The sequence below is a fragment of the Anser brachyrhynchus genome (genome assembly GCF_964034855.1).
Source record: "Anser brachyrhynchus genome assembly, chromosome: 4".
Taxonomy (NCBI): domain Eukaryota; kingdom Metazoa; phylum Chordata; class Aves; order Anseriformes; family Anatidae; genus Anser; species Anser brachyrhynchus.
The window spans coordinates 32,651,946-32,672,586 of NC_137698.1; the positions used below are offsets into that span (position 1 = coordinate 32,651,946).

A 20,641-nucleotide genomic window follows, 5' to 3' on the forward strand; every position below is an offset into this window, starting at 1 on the left:
AGAATGACTCATTTGGGATGTCGGGGTAGTGCACTGAAAATTTGCACCCTTCCTTTGGGATAACGTTGCTGTGGTAGCTTCCCTTTGTGCCTGATGTGATGCCACTTCTATTTTACACATAGGTCAGCATGTCACTGGGAAGATGGGGAACAGCGGGGGTAGCTAAATATATCCAGGAGACTGCAAGCATCTCCTCAAAATTTAGAAACTTCTGTTTGTGATTTGTGGAAGAAAGGGAATGAGATCATGAACACGGCAAAAGAGAGGGGGACAAAAAGCTTAAGAAGGAATGGAGAAAGGAAGAAAATGCTCAGAGGAGGCAGAAGGACAAAGAAGGTGGAGGAGCACTCACGAGGTAGGGCTCAAAGTAGGCAGCACATCTGTGCTGTCCCACAGATGCGGCATTTCTGGAAACATGCTGCAGTTGGGCAGGGTTTTACATGACTTTACATGATGTAAAACTGATGATGTGCCCTGGCCTCACAAAACACAGGGATGCTGGGTTATCTATTTCTATACTGCCAGAACCTCAGACAGCTAAGTCCGTCTTATTTTTTTTTTTTTTCCAGCTGCCTCCATGCTTGCTGTGTCTGAATACAGAACCTTGCTCCTTAGGCACTGCCTGAGCTTGGCAACAGCAGGTTTTGTTTATTTCCTCAGTAAACGCGCCTGACTGAACATGATTCACATGTTTTCTTAGTGACTGCATGGGCTGCATGGGACATGGCAGTTTTTCCAAACTTGCTGTGATTCAATGGAATTTAGGCATTTTCATATTGAACATCTGTGACTTGGGGAGGATCCATGTGTTTTCTCAATGAATATGAATGGAACTGGCAAGGGCCTCAGCGTTTCCTTCTTGCTTCTATGCTTGTAATTATCGCAGTATATAAATATACAGAGACTTTCTCAGAATTTGCACTGTGCCTAAGAAGATCTGACAAAATCTAGATTTTGCTCAGCCCTGTCTCTCTACATAGGGAGGCCAGTCAGATGTAGCGATACGATCTGTGCCTCTCCCCTCCCGCACATGCAGGCACACACACTCGCAGACTTCCAGACTTACTTTGAAAACTGCTTTTCCCTCTTACCTCGGTATGTTGACTTTTTAGGTTATAGCAACGTGGGAAAAAGCCACCCTTCTCTTCCCTTCTCCTGCCCTACGTGGATACTTTCAGGGCTGTTGCAGCGGCTTTGCCCCTTCCTCAGGGAACTGGTGCTCTGGCAGTGGGATGTGGGTAGCAGTTCCTAGGGAGGCAACTAGCAAAAGAGCTGCTCTCCCAAGTGCCCCATGCTCCTTCATAGCAGGGGACCTAACCCGCAGCATCTCCTCCTGCCACTTTATTTTCTTTGCCCTGATTTCACTTGTCTGCCCTAGGATGAATGTGCTTTTCTCCGACTGGCCGGCAGGAGAAAGGGGAAATGGAGTTTGGGAAGGGAGCAGCGGGAGCAGCAGGAGGCTGCAGGTAACTGTTGAAGCATCGCACGTAGCTTTCACGGGAAGATGGATGTCTGGTACTTAGCATTTATATGACGCCGTATATTCTCGGTGGCACCGAAGAATCACTAATTCTTCCCAGTCAGATACGGGAGTCAGGAATAGCGAAAAAGGAAGGAAATCCTGGTCCCACTCAAGCCGACCCAACTTCCTCCTTAGAGCTTACTCCTGGTAAGTGCTCCCCTGCCGTGCCGAGCGCTGTTTACTGACCTAACGCTGGGATAAAGAGCGAGCCTAGAAAGCGAAGACGCGAACATTAAGGCGAGAAAAATCCTGGCCGAACACGGCAAACCCTCGCAGGTTTCCGTCCGATTTAAATCCCTCCCCGTGCCCCCGCGTGCCCCGGCTCCCCGGGGCGCTCCGCTCCCGCCCGAGCCCCCCCAACCCTCCGAGCGCCGGGGGGCGGCGGGGGGCGGCGGGGCGGGGGCTGCGCGGGGCGGTGGCGGCGGCGGGGAGCCGCCCTGCCCGCCCCCTCGCACTCGCTCGTCCTCGCAGCGCCTTGCAGGCTCGCAGGCTCTCCTCCTGCCGGCGCAGCGGAGGAGCATGGCGGGGCGGCGGCGGGGCGGCGGCGGCGACAGGTGCCGGAGCGGCCGAGGGGGGCGAGGCGGCGGCGGAGCCCCGGCGCCGGCCGCCCCGTCGGGGCGGGCGCTGGTGCCGCTGTGGCTGTGGCTGTGCGCGGCGGGCGGCGGCGGCGCGGCGCCGGCCTACAAGCTGAGCCTGGCGGTGGACGAGGGGCTGCCGGCCGACACGCTGGTGGGCGACATCCGCGCCGGGCTGCCGGAGGGCTCCGCGCCGCCGGGGGGCTTCCTGCTGTCGGAGGGCAGCGGCGAGTCGGCGGTGCTGGCCGACTTCCACGTGCAGCCCGACACGGGCATCATCCGCACGGCGCGGCGGCTGGACCGGGAGCGCCGGGCGCGCTACAGCTTCGCGGCGGCCACGCTGCGCGGCGACGTGGTGCAGGTGGAGATCGCGGTGGCCGACGTGAACGACCACCCGCCGCGCTTCCCGAGGGACCGCCTGCGGCTCGACGTGTCGGAGCTGAGCCCCCCCGGCACCGCCTTCCGCCTGCCCGCCGCCCGCGACCCCGACGCCGGCCGCTTCGGCACGCAGGGCTACGCGCTGCTGGCGGCCGGCGAGCCGCCGCTGTTCGCGCTGCGCTACGGGCGCCCGGCGCCGGGCTCGCCGCCGGAGCCGCTGGACCTGGTGCTGCTGCGGCGGCTGGACCGGGAGCGGGCGGCCGAGCACCGGCTGGTGGTGGAGGCGTGGGACGGCGGCAGCCCGCGGCGCCGCGGCCGGCTGCGGGTGGCCGTGCGGGTGCTGGACGAGAACGACAACGCGCCCGCCTTCAGCCGCGCCGAGTACCGGGCGCGCCTGCGGGAGGACGCGGCGCCGGGCACGGCCGTGTGCCGCCTGCTGGCCACCGACCCGGACCTGGGCGCCAACGGCGAGGTGCGCTACGCCATCAACCGCCGGCAGAGCGACCCCGACGGCTACTTCGCCGTGGAGGAGCGCAGCGGCGTGCTGCGGCTCCGCCGCCCGCTGGACCGCGAGGCGCGGGCGCTGCACCGCCTGGTGGTGGAGGCGCGGGACGGCGGCGCGCAGCCCGAGGTGTCCAGCGCGCTCGTCTCCGTGGCCGTGCTGGACGTGAACGACAACCGGCCGGCCATCCGCCTGCTCTTCCTCACCGAGAGCGGCGGCCCGCGGGTCTCCGAGGGGGCGCGGCCGGGCGACTACGTGGCCCGCGTCTCCGTCTCGGACGCCGACGAGGCGGGCGGCGAGCCCGGCGTGGCGCTGGCCCTGCGCGGCGCCGACGGCGCCTTCTCGCTGCGCCCGGCGGGCGCCGGCGTCTTCTTCCTCTGCGTGGCGGCCCCGCTCGACCGGGAGCGCCGCGACCTCTACGAGCTGCGCCTGGTGGCCCGCGACGGCGGCGCGCCGCCGCTCTCCGCCGAGCAGCCGCTGCTGCTGCGCGTCGCCGACCTCAACGACGAGGCGCCCGCCTTCGCGCAGCCCCACTACCGCGCCGCCGTCTCGGAGGCCGCCTCCCCCGGCACGGCCGTGCTGCGCCTCAGCGCCTCGGACGCCGACGAGCCGGGCTCGCCCAACGCCGAGGTGCGCTACGCGCTGGAGGGCGCGCCCGCCGCCCTGGCGCTGCTGCGCATCGACGCGCGGAGCGGCGCCGTCAGCACCCGCGCCCGCCTCGACCGGGAGCGGCAGGCGGCGCTGGAGCTGCGGGTGGTGGCCCGCGACGGCGGCCGCCCGCCCCGCTCCGCCTCCGCCCGGCTCAGCGTCCGCCTGGAGGACGCCAACGACAACGAGCCCCGCTTCGAGCGGCGCGTCTACCGCGGGCGCCTCCCCGAGCACGCCGCGCCCGGCCGCTGCCTGCTGCAGGTGAGCCCCGGGGCGGGACACGACGGCGCCGGCACCCCCGACGGCACCGGCCCCACGACGGCCCCGTGCCCCCGACGGCCTCGTGACCCCGACAGCCGGCCCGCCCCGATGGCTGTGACCCCCCGACGGCAGTGTCACCTCGGCTGCCGTGTCCCCCCGAGGGCCAGCCCGCCCCGACGGCCCCGTCCCCCCCGACGGCCGCCCCGGCCCTCCGGGCGGGATGGGAGCAGCAGCGCCGTGCACTGTGGTGGCTAAGTCATAGCCTACACAGCCTACGGGTGCTTATTTTCTTGGTTTTAGGGCTTTAGGTTTTCTGCCCTAGAATAAAAATATCGCTTACACCTTCTGCAACGTGAAGCAGCCCAGGTAATGAGCACAAAAGCTTGGATCTGCAGAGATTCAGGTGCCGGCTCTCTCCAAGCCCCACACAGTTAAACAGCCTGTTTAAGCTGCCCGCTTTGGAGGATTTGGGAGAGTCCTCAGTGTAGAATCAGTAAGATCACACATCTCGGAGGGTAAGTGTGGCGCACAGGGGAACTTTATGGCAGAGAGCAAGTGTGACACAGAGGGACCTGACATTAAAAAGCATTTCTGGGGCTTTGTAATGTTGTCAGAGCTCTCTCGGATAACGAAGAGAATCAATTCACCCTGCCTTTACAGAAAGTGATTAACGCTGATAGAAAAAAATGTCCGCTTTTGTACATCAAAAAATCCTGCGTAAGTGAGGTTGAATGGAGGTTTTTCAAGGCCAGGATTTGCCAGATACCCCTTTTGCCTTTAGCTTGGAAGATTTCAGAATTTCTACACTGGAAAGCCTTCAGCTTTGTATCTCGTATCCCAAAACAACGAGAAAACCTGGCTGCAGGGCTGGTGCGCGGGGCCCCTGCGGTCCGTGGTGCTGAAACACAGCGACTCGTGCGTGTGGTTTGGCCGGACAGGCGCTGCTTGAAGGACCTGGGGAAAAAAATAGAAATGCTGGGGTTTGGTACTTGCTCGATACAGGTTTTCTAGCAGGTCAAAGCACCACATGCGAGGGTATCATCCGGGGTGTGCTGAATTTTGCAAACATCACCAGGCTGCCGTGATCCTTCTTAGAGAGTAGGAAAAAGTAGGCAGGTTACATGGGTGGATGATCAGACCTGCGAGATTAAAGCCAAAGGTGATCCAGAGTGTGTGAGGAATAGGAAATGAGCATCCCTTGGACTGCCGGGGAAGGAAGCTGCTGTTTCTGCGTGCAGATTAATCCTGTACCATTGGAGTGATGCCCACATTTCTTACTAGGCTTAATAGGTTTAATCCTTAAACGTGCTCCCTTTTAAAATATCCATTTCCAATCCATTTTCCCTGCTTTCATCCTATTCACCTGTCATAAGCAGGAAAAGCTCTCATAAAGCAGGTGGCTTCATTTTCATTGCTGTTGTAGCTTCAGTGGGTGCTGTGAATGAAGAAAATAGTTTTTGCTTTGGCCAAGCCATCTTTCAGGATCCATGGTAGGAGTCCTGGCTCTCACTTGGCTCTTGAACTTCAGAGCTAGCATGAAGAGGGGGTGACCCCAGAATGTGTTATTGCTCCTCCTGAAAACAAACACCACAAAATGCTGGGCAATTTGTTCCCTTGTGTTCTTCGCTGCACGCTGTTGATGGGAGATTTCTTTCCTTCTGTGAGGCCTTTTACTCTGGCTGTGACTCTCAGTTAGGTTTTCGTTCCCTTCTGCCTCCTTGCCTTTGGGATAATATCTCATGGGGTAGATAAATGAAGTGTGTCAACTTGCATTTAAGCCTGTCTGTCAGTGGTTTCTGCTGTTTTGTAGAAAGTCACTGGTTGAAGGAATTAACTGCACTGCACTTAGGGGACATGGAGTTTTCAGCAGCTGCTGCAACCACTGCTCATTTCCAGGCATAGGGACAGGATTTTCCGTGTTGGCAAAAAGCTCTCCCTTCTGGTGAAGATTTCCCAGGAAAGGAGAATCTGCATCCTGAAAAATAAGTGGTGTTTGTTTACATTGGCTAAGATAGAAAGAAGCGCGGCAATGTAATGATTGCATCACTGAAGAAAATAACACAGGTGAGATCAGAAATCTGAGCAGACAAATGGGAAAAAGTCTAAATGAAGAAAAGGGAAGATCAATGTGGAAGTGATTGGACATTGGAAAGTACTGCACAGGTATACAGTGAAACACGTATAACTAGATTTCTGAAGATGTTATTAGAGTTTATCACATTTTTGTCTCTTTTTGGCTACTGAACTTCTGTCTTGTAAAAGGTTGTGGTAGACGCACCTTTGTTAAAATATAAGGATTACCATGGGTAATTGAATCAAGTCTTATGCAGGAGATGGTGTAGGCTGAGTTTGTGCGGTGTGGTCACCATTATGGCACATTGCGAAGGACAGTGGCTGCAGGGTGAACAAGGGGCATGTTTCATGGTTCCCGTTGAAGGGCAATGGTCTCTGAGGCGGCAGCACTTCTGAACTTGTAGCCTTTGGGGCGCTTTCATAAGTAAAATGCAAGTCAGGACAGGTTGGGTAAGGGAACTTTCAACGTAATACGAGTCTGTTTTCTGTGGATCTTCAGTATGACCTAGAAAGGAGATAAGATGGACAAAAAGCGAGAGCAGCTCTGGCTTTCTTCTTTTTTTTTTTTTTCTTTCTATACTTTTCATCCCAGTCTAATGGAGCAATGTGATTGCAAAGCCTGTGGACAGCTGAGTGATGATGATGATGATGTCCTGTTTCCTTGCTCCTTGGTGTCAGCTTGGCAAGTTCAGTTGGGTTTAACAGACGATGATTTATGCCTCTGTGATGATTGCACCTCTGTGGCCTAAGGGTGATGAGTGTGACCGAGTGTCTCTCTTGTGAGCCATTCTCTTACTCCTAATGTAATGAATTGAGGAATAAAGTTTTCCCGTTGACCTGACTTGATAACACAGGTTAAATTCTCATTACTAATTTCATTTTCGAGCTTTTTAGGTGATTGCAGTGCTTTGTAATACTCATTGAAATGGCTCTCTCTAGTACAATACATCTATCTCAAAATTAGAGTACTGAGTTGCCAGGTCTGTCAGGATTTTCAGTCTCCTACCTGAAGCAGCAATATATTTTCTTTGTCTCTCATGCAGCAGGCTAAAACTTGATTTAAAGGAAAATAATTCAGTACATCAGGTTGGCGCCTCTTTTCCTTAGGTTGTACCTTTTACCTTGGTGAAGCAAAAATGTGCCAGTTCTGCTTTGTGTCCTCCAGGGACTCCTGCGTAAATGACTATTTGTCCCTTATTGGGCTATGCAGGGCTTAGAGTTAGAAAGAGATTTGGTGGCTATTGCAGATCTCAGCTGAACTCTTATTTCAAGCTTAATGGAGGTGTTTATTTTGTGTTACACAGCACGGCACATTCTGTATATGTTTGGGACTGGTAGGTTAAACTTGCTTCCCCAGCCGGAGTGTGCTGGAGCTTGTGAGGTGCTCTGTGGCAGGAACGTAGCTCACTTAATTCTGCACATGAGTTCTTAGGAAAAGTATAATAATGTGTTAAAAGCCTGTAATTGCATCTTGAAGAGAACATAAATCGTCATGAATTAGTGACAGTCATGTCAGTAGAGTTTTCTTGTTTTCCTAAGTTCATTTTCTTTCATGGTTTATCAGAAAATATGTTTATTGGCTTTTGAGTGATCTCTGACAGCACAGAAGAGGAGAAAAAACATATGTTAACTGTCAAATGATAAAGACCTATGTACATTCCGCTGTTATGACAACTTGCACTTTTCTGGTCCATTAAGGAGGCTGTTTTAACTCACTGGTTAGAGCTCCTCCGTTCCTTTTATTTAAAAATGACGGTCCTTCTGGTGCTGAGATTGTGAGGGGTTTGTAAATGCAATGACAGCAAAGAAAGATTTTGTTTAGAGCCCTAGAAGCTAGCCTAAGTACACTTGCAATTAGTCCATGATTAGGGAAAGGCCTGCAGGTTTCTATAAAATAATATTTAAAGGTATAATAAGAAGGTTGCTTTGTTTTTGATTTTTGTTTAAGTGCTTAGTATATTTCAGATAAACTGTTTTTACTTGAAATACACATTTCCAAGAGGCACTACCAGAAGGAGAGGGTTCTAAAAAGGACATTTTAACATGCAGCTGTTCCTCATTTTTTCTCTGCTTTCTGCAAAATAAAAAGAAAGAAAAGTAAGAGTATGAAAAGGGATGAGGGATACATCCCTGCTAGAAGTGATGGAGGCTTGGAGGCTGTAATCTTTTGCTGGGCCCCTGACCAGGTAGCAGCACAGCCTGCAGACTGCATTTTCCTTTCTTTTCTTTCCCTGAATGTTGAAGCAGGGAGCTGAAAGGACTGTCCTTTCTCTGAAGGTTTTGGTTTTAGATCATTTCATCCACGCTGCGGTTACTAGAAACAGAAATGAAACCAACAAACTAGACTATAAGGAGCTGTAAAATCTGGCTCATCCTCACTAGACGTAAGAGAAAAAGAGGCTGGAGGAGATCAGGCCATGTGGGCAACTCTTAAGTTTCTTGAGCTTTCCAGGTCTAGCTTCGCTGTATCCTATTTCAAGAATTCAGCTGCAGGGAAGAGTTAGGTTTTGTTTGTTGACTTAGAATGATACATTTTAAAGCTACTGTAATTGACAACAGGGAGACCAAAAGCCAGGCTGAACTACAGTTACAGCAAAGAAATCAATCATCTCACCTCTAATTACAATGCAACAGTATTTATTCATTCATCCATCCAATTAATACTATATTATTAAGTCTGACAGCAGTCACCATATCATGATTTATCTGTTTGGTATATGATTTTGAAGCAATTATTTTTCTATAAATTCACAACAGATATCCTTTTGCACTCCGGAAGCCATTCAGTAGATTCTCGGTAGATTATAACAGCTTTGCAGAATAAAATCAGTTTTCATGGCTGCCCTGAACTTTATTTGATCTATAAAATATGTAGCTTCACAAGTATGGATGGTCTGGGCCCAGAGAATAATAAGTGGCTCTTTGACTGTGCAATATTCTGATGATTCCTGTATGGAGATGGAGGAAAGGAAAAAATTCAGAAAGCAAAATACATGATTTTAATGATTGCTTTAAAGTCTCTTTAAATGAGTAGGATTTTTAAATATTCTTTTGCTTCAGAATTCTAATTTTGGTGCCCTTTAGCTTTTTAATAATAGGAAAAGAGTTTCGTTCAATAACTGAAAAGTTTATAGTAATGAGAGTCCGATTCTTGATGCTATCCTTTCAGTGCTGGTCTTAAGCACAGGCTGCATGCTTTGTAGGTGCAGGAAGCACTGATCCTAACAATGCACGGATATGAGAAGTGGGAGGTAGAAGTAAGTTCCTCCATAGTCACTGACTTTTTGGGTTAGTGGTTGGTGTGCTACTGTTTCAGATGGGAGCCAGTCCCCTTCAGAAAAGCAATGGTTTTGCTGGTGTTCACCTTTAATCAAAGAGCTGACTTCAGCAGTTGTTTTATGCCACACTCGAGCAAATTATAAATAAGCTGTAAATGGCTGGCTATGGCCTGTCTATTCATTTATCAAACATTAACGTCAGTTTATCATCCGTATAGATTTTCATAAATTGCTGGGTAAGCAGAAGGCTTAGTCTTTCCTGGAAGGTTTTAAAGCATTGGGAAATATATGAGTTCACAACCTCTTAAGGTCTAGCTTGCAATGCAAAGAGATTGACACATCACAGAGCAAGCCCTTGTTTTTATTTCACTGCTTTATTCATTCTTGAAAACAAACTTCTAATTGCACGCTTAAAAAACATGAATGATTTATAGAGTCTGCATTTGTCTTTTAAAATTCAAGAGTTTGATTTAGAACCTACTCAGGAGTTTTATGGGATTTGGTGCACTGTGCATGTAGGAGAAACTTGTTCTGTGATGCGTTAATGATAGGGTTTGTTTAAGCAACCCTTACTCCCTGTTCCCTCTTAAGTGGTAAGGAGTAAGAACACCGCTGTAGCAAAGAGTGGGGGGCTCTGCCAGATTGCTTATGAAAATCCCACAATAGGTGTCAACAGCACAGAGGCACAGATATCAGCTGACACAATACACTTGGTGGAAAATACTACAGAGCTCACTTGGCACAGATGTACGTAATCTGTGCAAAAGAGGCTTCTTTCAGGAAGAGTAATAGATTTTTAATATATTACTTATAAGTCACAGTTCATTCAGTCAGTTCAGGAGCTTTTTAATTTCATTGGCACTTGAGTGAAATCATTCTTCTCTGGTGAATGTAGGACTGCAAAGGATTTGCATCATACCTGGAGAACATATCCAGTAATGGTGTATTTGATTCGGCAACAGAAGATGTGCAAACACTTCTCACCTTCTGGTAGTGAACTGCTTTCCTAATAAATGTGTGTGTGTACCTATATACATATATATGTATATATAAATGTGCAGGAGTTTAAACAGTTGCATCCTATTTAACACGTACAGGACCACACGTAGTAACTGTCAGCATTCACAGTGACCACCAGCACACAGTAATGCAGCAGGAGTGTCCCTAAGGACCTGTATGCTGGCCAGCGGTGTGTGGGTGTAAAATCTCTGCCTCGTTCTCTTGGTAATTACTAGGTTAGGGTTTTCAGGGTAGGTGCAGGAGCTATGTACCAAAGCATGTGGATCACCGAGGAAATTGTTCTGTGTGCCAAATCTGTATCATTCTCATTCCTTGCTCAGTCTCCTTTAAATCAGGCAGCATAAAGAAAATGTTAACTAGGTTTTTCTTTATGTGGGTGAAGTTTACTGTACACCCCAAAGCCTCACCCTTCATGGGTGAGACATGAGAGTAAGCAGAACATGTTTTAAGGGAAGATGCTTTTGTTGCAACCCCTTTTCCTCTGCTCCACATTGATACGGAGGTTACTCCAGAGAGGGTCACATCTATGGACTTTGAGACACTGCTTTGCTGAGAAGTGGACTTGCCTTTTGTAACTGACAGCATAGCATTAGAGATGCTGCTCTAGGTTCTGTCTTCTCTCTTCCCTTTCCTTAAATGAAAACAAGCATTACATTTCTGCCAGACTTTAATGCGTCTGATTCCTGTTGGATGCGACTTAAAAATCCGGATGCTGTCATGCCTATTTACTTGCTCTCACAGGCTGCACTGTTTTAAGAGTAAAACTGTTGCGGTAACAACAATATCTGCTATTATACAAGCAAACGTACTGATTTCCAGCCTTGACAGATGTCTCAATCTCCCGCACTGACCTTGTGGGACTCCTGTGTAGTGTTTTCATCTCCCCTTCCCCCTTCCCCAGCTATGTCCCTCATGCAGGGAATTAGCTTGTCATGCTTATGTCTGCTCCACTTCCACTGGCTTCTACCTACATCTGGTACTGGGAAAGGGGTAACAGGAAGGGCAGTTTTTTTAACTAACGTCTGACTGAACATATGTGAGACAAACAACTTGTGTATGCCTTGGTGGTTTTTTTCTTTACAATTATAAATAAACACATATGGTTTAATGCAGCGTCCAAGGAACTGGATGTATGTCACCAATCAGAGAAACTGCACTCCTGCACTCAGCCTCTGGTAGGTTACATGCTACACCATCTTTTGTTTCCTAATGTGTAAAACCCCAGAAAGTATAATTTTATAGTACACATTCATTTTTTCGTACTATGTTTTGTAGTTTCTTTAAATTCTGAACTCATGGCCAGTCATACCAAAGTAATAGTTTATTGGAGCCTGTTCTCCCAGTTGGCCTTCTGCACCATGACTGCCTTGATAGTAGACTGACCATTTGTAGAAAAGAGGTTTTCTCAAAGATTGTTATCAAAGTCAAGGCTTTATTGATATCTTCATCTCTGCTTCCATACAAAAGTAGGGCTACATATTAAGCATTCTCATATAGACACCTAATTATTTTTACATAGCGATGTACTGTTAATCTTGTGATAGGCTATTTCTTTGGACATTTATCCAGTTTGATTCTGTAAGAAACTCCACACACTTTTATTAATTAGCTAATTTCTTGAATACGTTTCAGTTTGGTACTTTTACCACTGTAATACTTGATGATATTACTGTAGGAGTGATGTTGTGCCCTTATGTGGGAATGGACAAGATAAAGCATGTTCTGTAACATAAATTTCTGTTCCGAAAAGATTTTCAGTTGTCTTTAGATGCTGTCAGATGGAGGAGAATAAGCTCTTTGAGACAAGGATTATCACCTTGTTAATGCTTGTGCTGTACGTTGTACTGTAAGTGCCTGCTGGATAGATAGTTTTTTTTGGTGTGGTATTAGAAAATGTATTAATCTCAAGAATGTATCAACACAGAATTTAAACGTTAAAATTCACAGATATGTTTGGGGGAAGGGGATTAGTAACCTGATTTATGCCAGCTCAGTGCTTGCTCTGTTTCCAACAGTTTTGTCCCTGTTTGCGCATTTTGTGTGCCGCACTATTACTCATGCTCAAAAAGACATTGAATAGAGTATAATTTTATAGCATTTTGAGAGGTGAAATCACTAAAGGCATTTCAGACTTCTTGCTTACAATTGTAGTTACTCTAGCGTAGCTTTGGAGTAGCTTTTTAGCGCCATTAGTGCCAAGGGGCAGTTGATGCTCAAAGCCTCAGCAGAATCCCGTTGCCAGCTTGTGCTGGGGTAATAGGATGGGGCAACATTGCTCGGGGAAAACTGGCTGTTTACCTCACAGCACAAGTCAGTAATGTGTGTTTTTAAAAACGAACAAACTTGGTAATTCCTGCCTGCCTTCTGCTTTACATAGACCGCTAAGCCCGTGCAAAGTAAGTGTAAAATGCTACCATATGGTAATGCTGTACGACAACCTCGCGCCCCTTGATGGCTGCAGAAGTTGTGGGGCAGTGGGGAGCTGGAAGGCTGTTTTCAAAAGAGCCTTTGTTGCGCAAGTGTGCAGGCAGCTTAGGAACATAAGCCTCGATGAAATCAGCCAGGACTTGTTCTTTGGGGGTTTTTCAGGTTCTCTGAATTTTGAAAATCCCAGCTCATTTAATGTGTGCCTGTGTCTCCAAGGCGGAGAGAGGGAGCGCTGTATTCATGGTGCTGTAGGAGCAAGGGGATGAAATAAACTGCAGTACAAACATGACCTACTTTCCCAGAGCACAGAACTTTTTCTTAATGTCACATATTTTAACGCAGTCTGTGCTTCCATCACCAGTGACACTAGAATAATGATTTTACCCAAAGGTTGCAGTTGAAGACAGACTCACAGCTTCAAAATTTCTTTTGCTTTTAGTTTCGCGTTCATATAATTTTTAAAGGAGCTAAGAGGGGACATTTCATTCTGGTTCTAAAAAGAAAGAAGAAAGACAAAAATGTATATTTGGCTTCTATTGTTGTTTGTTCTCTCATTTTTGTTACTGTTAAAGTAAAATTCCATATCCCGGAATTTGTTTCTTTTCTTTCTTTAGCTGTCTTTGAAGTTGATGTCTTTAGCAATAATTTTGGCAGTGTTGCAGTCTTATAATGATTTTGTTCTGATAGCAGGCTGCTTTTGCATTCTCTTTTCATTGAAAAAATGAACCGCCAAATCTCTTAGATTTGTGATTTGCAATTAAAGAAGTAAGGTTTGAATTTTCTTGGAACTAATCACTAATTACTACTTTTTTTTTTCTTTTTTTTTTCTTTTTTTTTTTTAATTCTCCATTTGTGCCTGTGTCTTTGGAGGGGAAAAAGAGTTGGCAGTGGGAACACTCATTTTGAAAGTCTAACTGCTTTTCATTTTCTGAAAGGTTTGTCTGAAGCTGTTTGTGTTGAGGACCAAGGCCAACATTCGGGACTTAGACCAGAACATGTGTTGCATTTCCAGAACACTGCAGTTATGGGATACACGTTATCCTAAAGTTTCTGAAACTCTGTTGTTGAAACACCATTTTGGAGAACATTTCTGTTTCCTGGGAGATTTCTGATGTCTATTGTATCTAATTGGAGGCCACTTAAAATGTACTTCGTTACTTCCCTTTTCCCTTCCCATCTTGTTTTCTTTTCTTCTTACCTGGTTTCTAACCATATGATCTTTTGACTAATAGCTGAGTCTGTACTAAATAAAAATGGAAAGAAATGTTGCTTCACAAAATGCAGATCGACTAAATCTATTAAGCTTTGTGTGTCTAGAAAATCCATTGTCAAAAGGATACCAAAATACTTGGCAAAATGTTGTCTTTTATCCACTTATTCTATCTTCTGCCTATTCTTCAGAACTTGTTCTAAAGTTTGTATCTGTTTTGGTCAGCATGATGGGACTGCAGTGCCCACGTTCATTTGCTCTTCTTTTCTACACTGTTGCCTCTCCTTTCGGTATTTTCAAGAGAGGTGGATTTGTTAAGACCTAGAATAGTTTTGGCTGCAACCTTGTAGTTTTATTTGTAAGTTCTTTAACAATTCTAGGTCGGATCCTCCCATTCTGAACACTGATTTAATGTTAACTTCAACATGTATAACTTCCTTTCTCGCATTTTCATTCCCATTAGTTATGATAATTGTTGATACCAGAGTGAGGAAGGTACTCCTTCACCTCTCACGCAGTGGCCAATTTTAACAGTATGCTGGCTTCTCATCTTAGCACACCCAGTTTTGCTCATTCTTTTCTGAGTATCTACATATATTTATCCTGACTGACTTAAGTCCTAGTCTTCTCTCATATCCAAACCCCCGTATTTGTCTGTTTGCCTTTAACTGTCCCTTTCATTTTTAATGTTACTTGCTTATCACTTTAAAACTGAGATACAGACTGTTTATTTCCCTCTTTATTTTACACTCAAGTTATAATTACATGGTCTGAAGTATTCATGTCTAATATCTTTATTACTTTAATTGATTTGTGAGTCTCTGAGAAGCTAAAGCTCCTCATAAAGAACTGATTCCTGGTGATGTTCTTTCTCCAAGATCATTGTAATTCTTTCTGGATATCTTCTAATCTAACCCCAGGGCTGAGGAGGCCTATAGCAGATACTGAGCTTTGTTCCATATGATGATGGGGAAAAAATCCACCAAGCAACATACCCTGTGAGCATTAACTCAACACTTTACAGCTGTTAAAATCTCATCTTCTTGCTCTAAGGACTAACCATCTATGTTTCTCTTGGCTCACAAACTCACATGTGAATTCATTCTAGCTTTGTGTGTGTGTTTTTTTCTTTTTCCTTTTTTTTTTTTTAATAATAAAATAGGGGTTAGCTGGGGTTGCTCGTAGAGTTTCCTCTCTGCTGGGACACTTCACTGGGTGATATGTTAGGGATTTATTTCATTAGGCCATGCATTCTTTAAGCCCCTGGAATCTGGACCTCCGGGGGGTCTCTAAGCACCTTCTGGAGATACCATAAATCTTTCAAGCGACTGCTGGGATCCTGCCCAGCTCCTCTTGGCTTCTGCAGCTTCCGGCATTTCTTCAGTAACTATGCTTTTCTCCCACTTTTTTCTCACATGAATCTTATATGTCTCCAGTTAAATAAGACCCCATCTTCTTTCTCTTGTCCAAAAATTATTGAGATTGCCCCCTATGCTCATCTTTCAAGTCTTTTTCTAAGCTTGTGTTGTAGCCACTCTCTTAGTGAATATTTCTAGCTTGGGTATTCTCTGCTCTCTCCGCTTCCTCCTGGTGGACAAGCAGGAGAAAATTCACTTCTGGCTTTAATCACTCAGCCAAAGAAGCAATTGTTATTTTCAATGGCCAGTTACTTTATCTGGTTGGGGAGGTGTGGTTGGAAACTTTTACTGGAAATGGTGTGTATGAGATTTACTCGATAAAAAAAAACACTATTTATAAAACAAATTCAGAATGTCAGACAAAGTTCATGAGTGGTTTACAGGGAAGATTCCTGAACTGTCACAAGGAGTGTGGATATTGTCACTGTGCAGTTACTAAAAACGTTTTTCTTGTGTGGAATTGTTAATGAAGCCTTCAGAAAGCCTCAACAGACATACAGTCATCTTTCATATTCCCCATCCTACTTTTAAAAATGCTCTAGATAATTCAGGACTTCTGAATATTTAGAATAGCTGTAATCCCTTTCAGAATTAATATTTACTCAATTAAATAAGATGCATCCCTAAAAAGCAAGAAATGAGAAATTGTGACTGGGGAGAATAAACATCTTAGTTCTTCTATTCCTCTTGCATCAGTGAAGTTCTTAAAGGTTGCCAAGTACAGTGTAGCAATGAGTATGAGGTCTTCGGTGGCTATAATTCAGCCTACTTTTGTTTATAACTTCACTGTTGCATGTACCAAATTGGAGAAAAGAAGACCCTTGAAAAACACTTGAAAAAAGAATTTTAGCTCTGGGATGAATGCTGTTGTAAGAGTTTCACATTATGAATATCTGCACACTGCCCGAGATTCAGATGAGCTTTCAGAGCAAAAGGATGTTTTCCTTTTGTATATAGCTGTCAAAGTGAAGGATGCTCACCTAGAAAAGCTGTGTTACGAAGTAAGGATTTGCACATATGGCTTTGAAGCTACATGTGATTACCACTAAATGTACTGGTCTACTACTCATCTGCAGGGAAATTCTAGCTGTGAGACAGAAGCTGACCATAAGTTGCAGCAGCATCTTTTGAAGACCATCACAATCATATCCATTTCATGTGCTTGACATGTTCTGGTCATTTAAGGCAAGGTAATGTCAGAGCATAGGTATGTGAGACTTCTGTTTGATACATATTTGTATTGGATAACAAACTGTGGTCAAAAAATATTTGCAATTAATGCATGGAAAAAAAAGAGTAACACATTTCAAAGAAGAGATTTCCTCTAAAGTAGTAAACATATGAGTTACAAAAAAATACAGAGGACATCCTGATAAAATGATAGGCATTTGGGGTTATTTTTGTTTGTTGCTGCTGAAAAATCCCTTCCTTGAGTTAGAATTCAAGCTGATAACCCCATCTCATTCCATATACATCCAAAACACCTTCTTCCTTTTAGATATCTACATGCTATTTATCAAACATAGTGTAATCTGTCCATTCACGTTTGTTGTCAAATTATTTTCTAAAAATGAAGTGGTAGTATTGCTGCTTCTTTAAAAGATAATAAAAGTGGGATTCTATCAGGTAGAGAAACATAACTGTATGTCCAGTTATTTGGATACTCTTGTTTAATATGTGAAGTGAAGAACACTTTTTAAACTATAACTAGCCTAGAATTATTCAGCTTCCATGAGAACTACGTCCTCCTCATATGGGCAGTCATTAGAGACCTCCTTGCAAACTGGAATACAGAACACAGATTTAAAGTCTCGGGAGCGTCGTGCATATTTCTAACAACTCCAGGAGGATTTTGTATCTCTACATGGTTAGCAGGCTGTCAGCATATTCATCTGTAGCTGGAGCATTGATATTGTGGATGATCTTAATATGATAAATTATTCAAAAATGTAAAATACAAAAATTAATTTGGTAGAGCCATTTTTAATTTGTTCTTTTAATCTATGTGATTTGGGGTAATTTATCAGTTTTTAGTAACTCCAGCATCACCAATCAGAAGTTCCTTTAGGTGAAATTTCTGGGTCATCAGTATGGTTTTGACATTTAGACCAGCAGCACGGAATAAGTAGTAGCAGTATTAGGTTGTTATCTTCTCTGGTTCACATCCCTAAAGTCATGCCTTCTGTTAGCTTTTTTATCACACTTTTTCTGGTTCAATGTTTTACATCTTATCCCGCCTTGTCTAAGCTGAAAAATTAATGCAGGCTTTCAGTCTGAAAAAAAACCTGAAAAGTATTTTATTGCTTTTTTCCCCTTTCAGATTAAATATGAAATTAATAAGGTGCTCCAGGCTGGATGAAACATTGGCTTTGTTTGGAAATAAAGCACTTTTTTTTTTTTTTGATCCTTCAAAGAAAGCAAAGAAATTTAAGTAAAAGTGTAAATGTTCTCTCTTCTTATCTAATAGCTCAGTGATTAATTCACTCACACAGGGACTGAGGCAGAAAACAAGCACCCATCTTCTATTTTCTGGAGGGGGTTGTGCACAGTGATATGTGTAAGTAAAGATTTTTCTTGATCCTTTGAGACAGGTACAATTCAGAATATGTTTTCCACAATCACAGGTTTAGACTTGTGCTTGGAAAATACTTTTAGTACTGAAGATGTTCTTAATCGTTGTGACATTATTTTCATGATTCACTTTTTTGGAAAAGAAGGATGAACATAGCATTTGCCATGCAGAAATAGAACATAAGAAAGGAAAGTTGAAAGAGGAAGAAAAGTCCTGGACAGCAATGCGAGGTTCTGTTTCATAAAGAAGAGGTTACTGTGAAATTTCAGTTTCCTTTATTTCCACTCTTGCCCTGTGACTTCTGCTGGTGTATTTCCCCCAGTGCCCTCTTTAATACTGAAAGCCTGACTTAATTGTCTTGTTTTAATTAGTACAATACAAAGTGGAGGAGACTGAACATCTGTGGTTGACAAGGAGGGACCTGCCATGAGGTTGTAGAAGTGGAATAGATTTGTGAAGGTCTTTAGGAACACTTCTCCCTGCAGGAGCACTGAGGTGAAGCTCCCTGGCATTTGCTGGGAGTGATAATGAGTTACTCTGGGACCTAATTGCTTTTTCCAGGTGTTAGCAGTCTTAGAGGGTACAGCCTCAGCTGCATTCACTGCAGTGGGATGTAACACTTGGGGAAGGTAATTACTTAATTTCATTTCTGCAGGAGAGATTATTAATGGCTTCATTCACACACCCTAGAAATTTTACCTGCTCAGCATGTTATTTGCCTTCTGCCTTCACTAGTCACTTAGTGGAGTATTATATTACTGACCTCCATGCTCTGTGTTAGTCTTTCTTTGGTTGTCGTACACTGTAGATAGGAAAAATAGATTACCAGAAATGTAAAGCTGTTATCTTGTAATTAAGACTGTAGTAAGTGTAGGTGGCATGTTACATGTATGATAATTGTAAAACTGTGTAGTTTGTTAACTGAATGTGGGAAAAATATTTGGTAGCTTAAAGTATTTAAAAGTCTAACAGACTTCTTTCCTTTAGCAAGGATTATATTTCAGTGCACTCTAGTCTTGGAAATGGATAGGTTTAAGGTGGTAGCAGTAGATGTTTGTATAATCCTTTTGTCTTTATTTAACCATTTTGATAGCATCTGGAAAGTATTCTTCAGGTACTGAGACGTAGTAAATACCTACTTGCCTTAAAATGATCAGATTATGCTATAGAGATCATCACAGTAATGTGTTAGAATTAGCATGATACTAAATGGAACAGGACAAATTTTCTGCCATTCACAAGCTTTATTGTTTGATTAGAAAGTCCTCTTTACATGTAAATGCTAGGTTGTGGTGAACCTGCATGGAGAAAGTTGTTCTACTTCTGCCTATTAGTAGAGGTAGTACCTAGAGAACTTCTAGAAGTCTAGCAGATATTTGAAATGGTACATTTGGTAAATTTTAGATATCTCTGTTTTCCTTGGGAGCTGCGTGAAAAGACACCCATCCACCCCACCCATTGGCCATAATTTTTGTAATAAAGGGAATTAAAAATAATATTTAGTTATCTTTTCCACCTCACCTACCAGTTCTGTGGTTTAGTTCTGACTTGCATCCAGCCTAGTGTAAAGTTTTCTGCCTCCAAGCTCAGCAAAAGATGGAACGTGAAGCACACCCGTGTTACTGAGGCAGATGTGCTTTCAGGTAAGCCAGTACTGAGCAGTCAGAGGGATTGTGCCTGTGCTTAAATCAGGATGGGATTTCATTGCTGCCAGTTCTCTGCACAAACTAGAAACACTTGTTTTGTTTCTTCTTCTGTATTTTTAAAATTTTATCAAGACGTTATATTTCTGTGCTTTGACCATGTGACTAGTTTATTTTTCTTCTTTGATTTGCAACTGAAGCTGTTTCAAATTATTACATTTTTCTTATGCATTCTGTCTGGAAAGAATACTTTCTCCCAAAGTCACTAAGAAAAGGCACGTAGTGCTACACTGTTTGCTTTATCCCATGAAACCCTTCATGTTGTGACACCGTAGTGAACTGGAAGATATATGAACTGTGAAGTCTGATTTTGATAGAATAGCATTTCCAATTATATAGAGATTTTTACTTACGTGGGGTTTCTTTTTAATTGTTCGTGCTAAACTTTTGTGTTCTAACATTCATCAGCTCAATAGAATTACATTATAAATCTTCATATCATAAGCCAGAATGGTGACTTCTTTTCTGTGCTGCTAAAGAACTTGCTCATATGAAAAACATGCTTTTAATGATACAGATGGCAGTAGATTCTTGAAAAAGCTTTTATGTTTGTCAGCAACATTTGCATTTCATGCTTTAGCAGTCAGGAACACTTTGTAACATCAACGTGACAAATGCGGAACAGTTAGTCCTGTCATGATGCATTTTTGGTGTGTGGCAGGGTTTTTCTTTTTCTAATTAAGTCAACCAAAGACTATTCGTTTTTCTTTCTTGTCTTTCTACAACGTGGTTGGTAAATTCCAAACAGCATTACCCAGGATAGCGGTCAATCTGTTTTGTTCCTGCAGAGAATTGCTGACACGTGTTGGCAAACTTTGTAAAATGTCAGAGCTTATCACATTAACCGTCATACTTCTCTGGTTCTGTTAGTGTTGCCATATTATGTCAGAGTTTAAGTTCTCTTGTATTCCTGGCCATGATGTTTCCCTACTTTGAGTTTAGTAATTGTGAAGCTTAGTCCTAATAGTCCTAATTCTGGATTCCTTGTCCACTCAAGTTGGAAGCTTAAACTGGTAAAAAAAAAAAAGTGAAAATAGATACTCTGGGATGATTT

At 44.6% G+C, this 20,641-nt stretch overlaps 1 protein-coding gene across 1 annotated transcript in view; it reads left to right on the top strand.

Moving 5' to 3' along the window:
• Positions 1-2,041: 2,041 nt before the first annotated feature.
• DCHS2 (dachsous cadherin-related 2) overlaps positions 2,042-20,641 on the top strand; it is a gene marked incomplete at its 5' end in the record, with an annotated part of 107,774 nt that continues 89,174 nt past the window's right edge. Inside the window, one exon of the mRNA XM_080590920.1 lies at positions 2,042-3,886. Within this exon, the coding sequence (XP_080447046.1) occupies positions 2,042-3,886 (1,845 nt within the window). The remainder of the gene's footprint in view (positions 3,887-20,641) is intronic.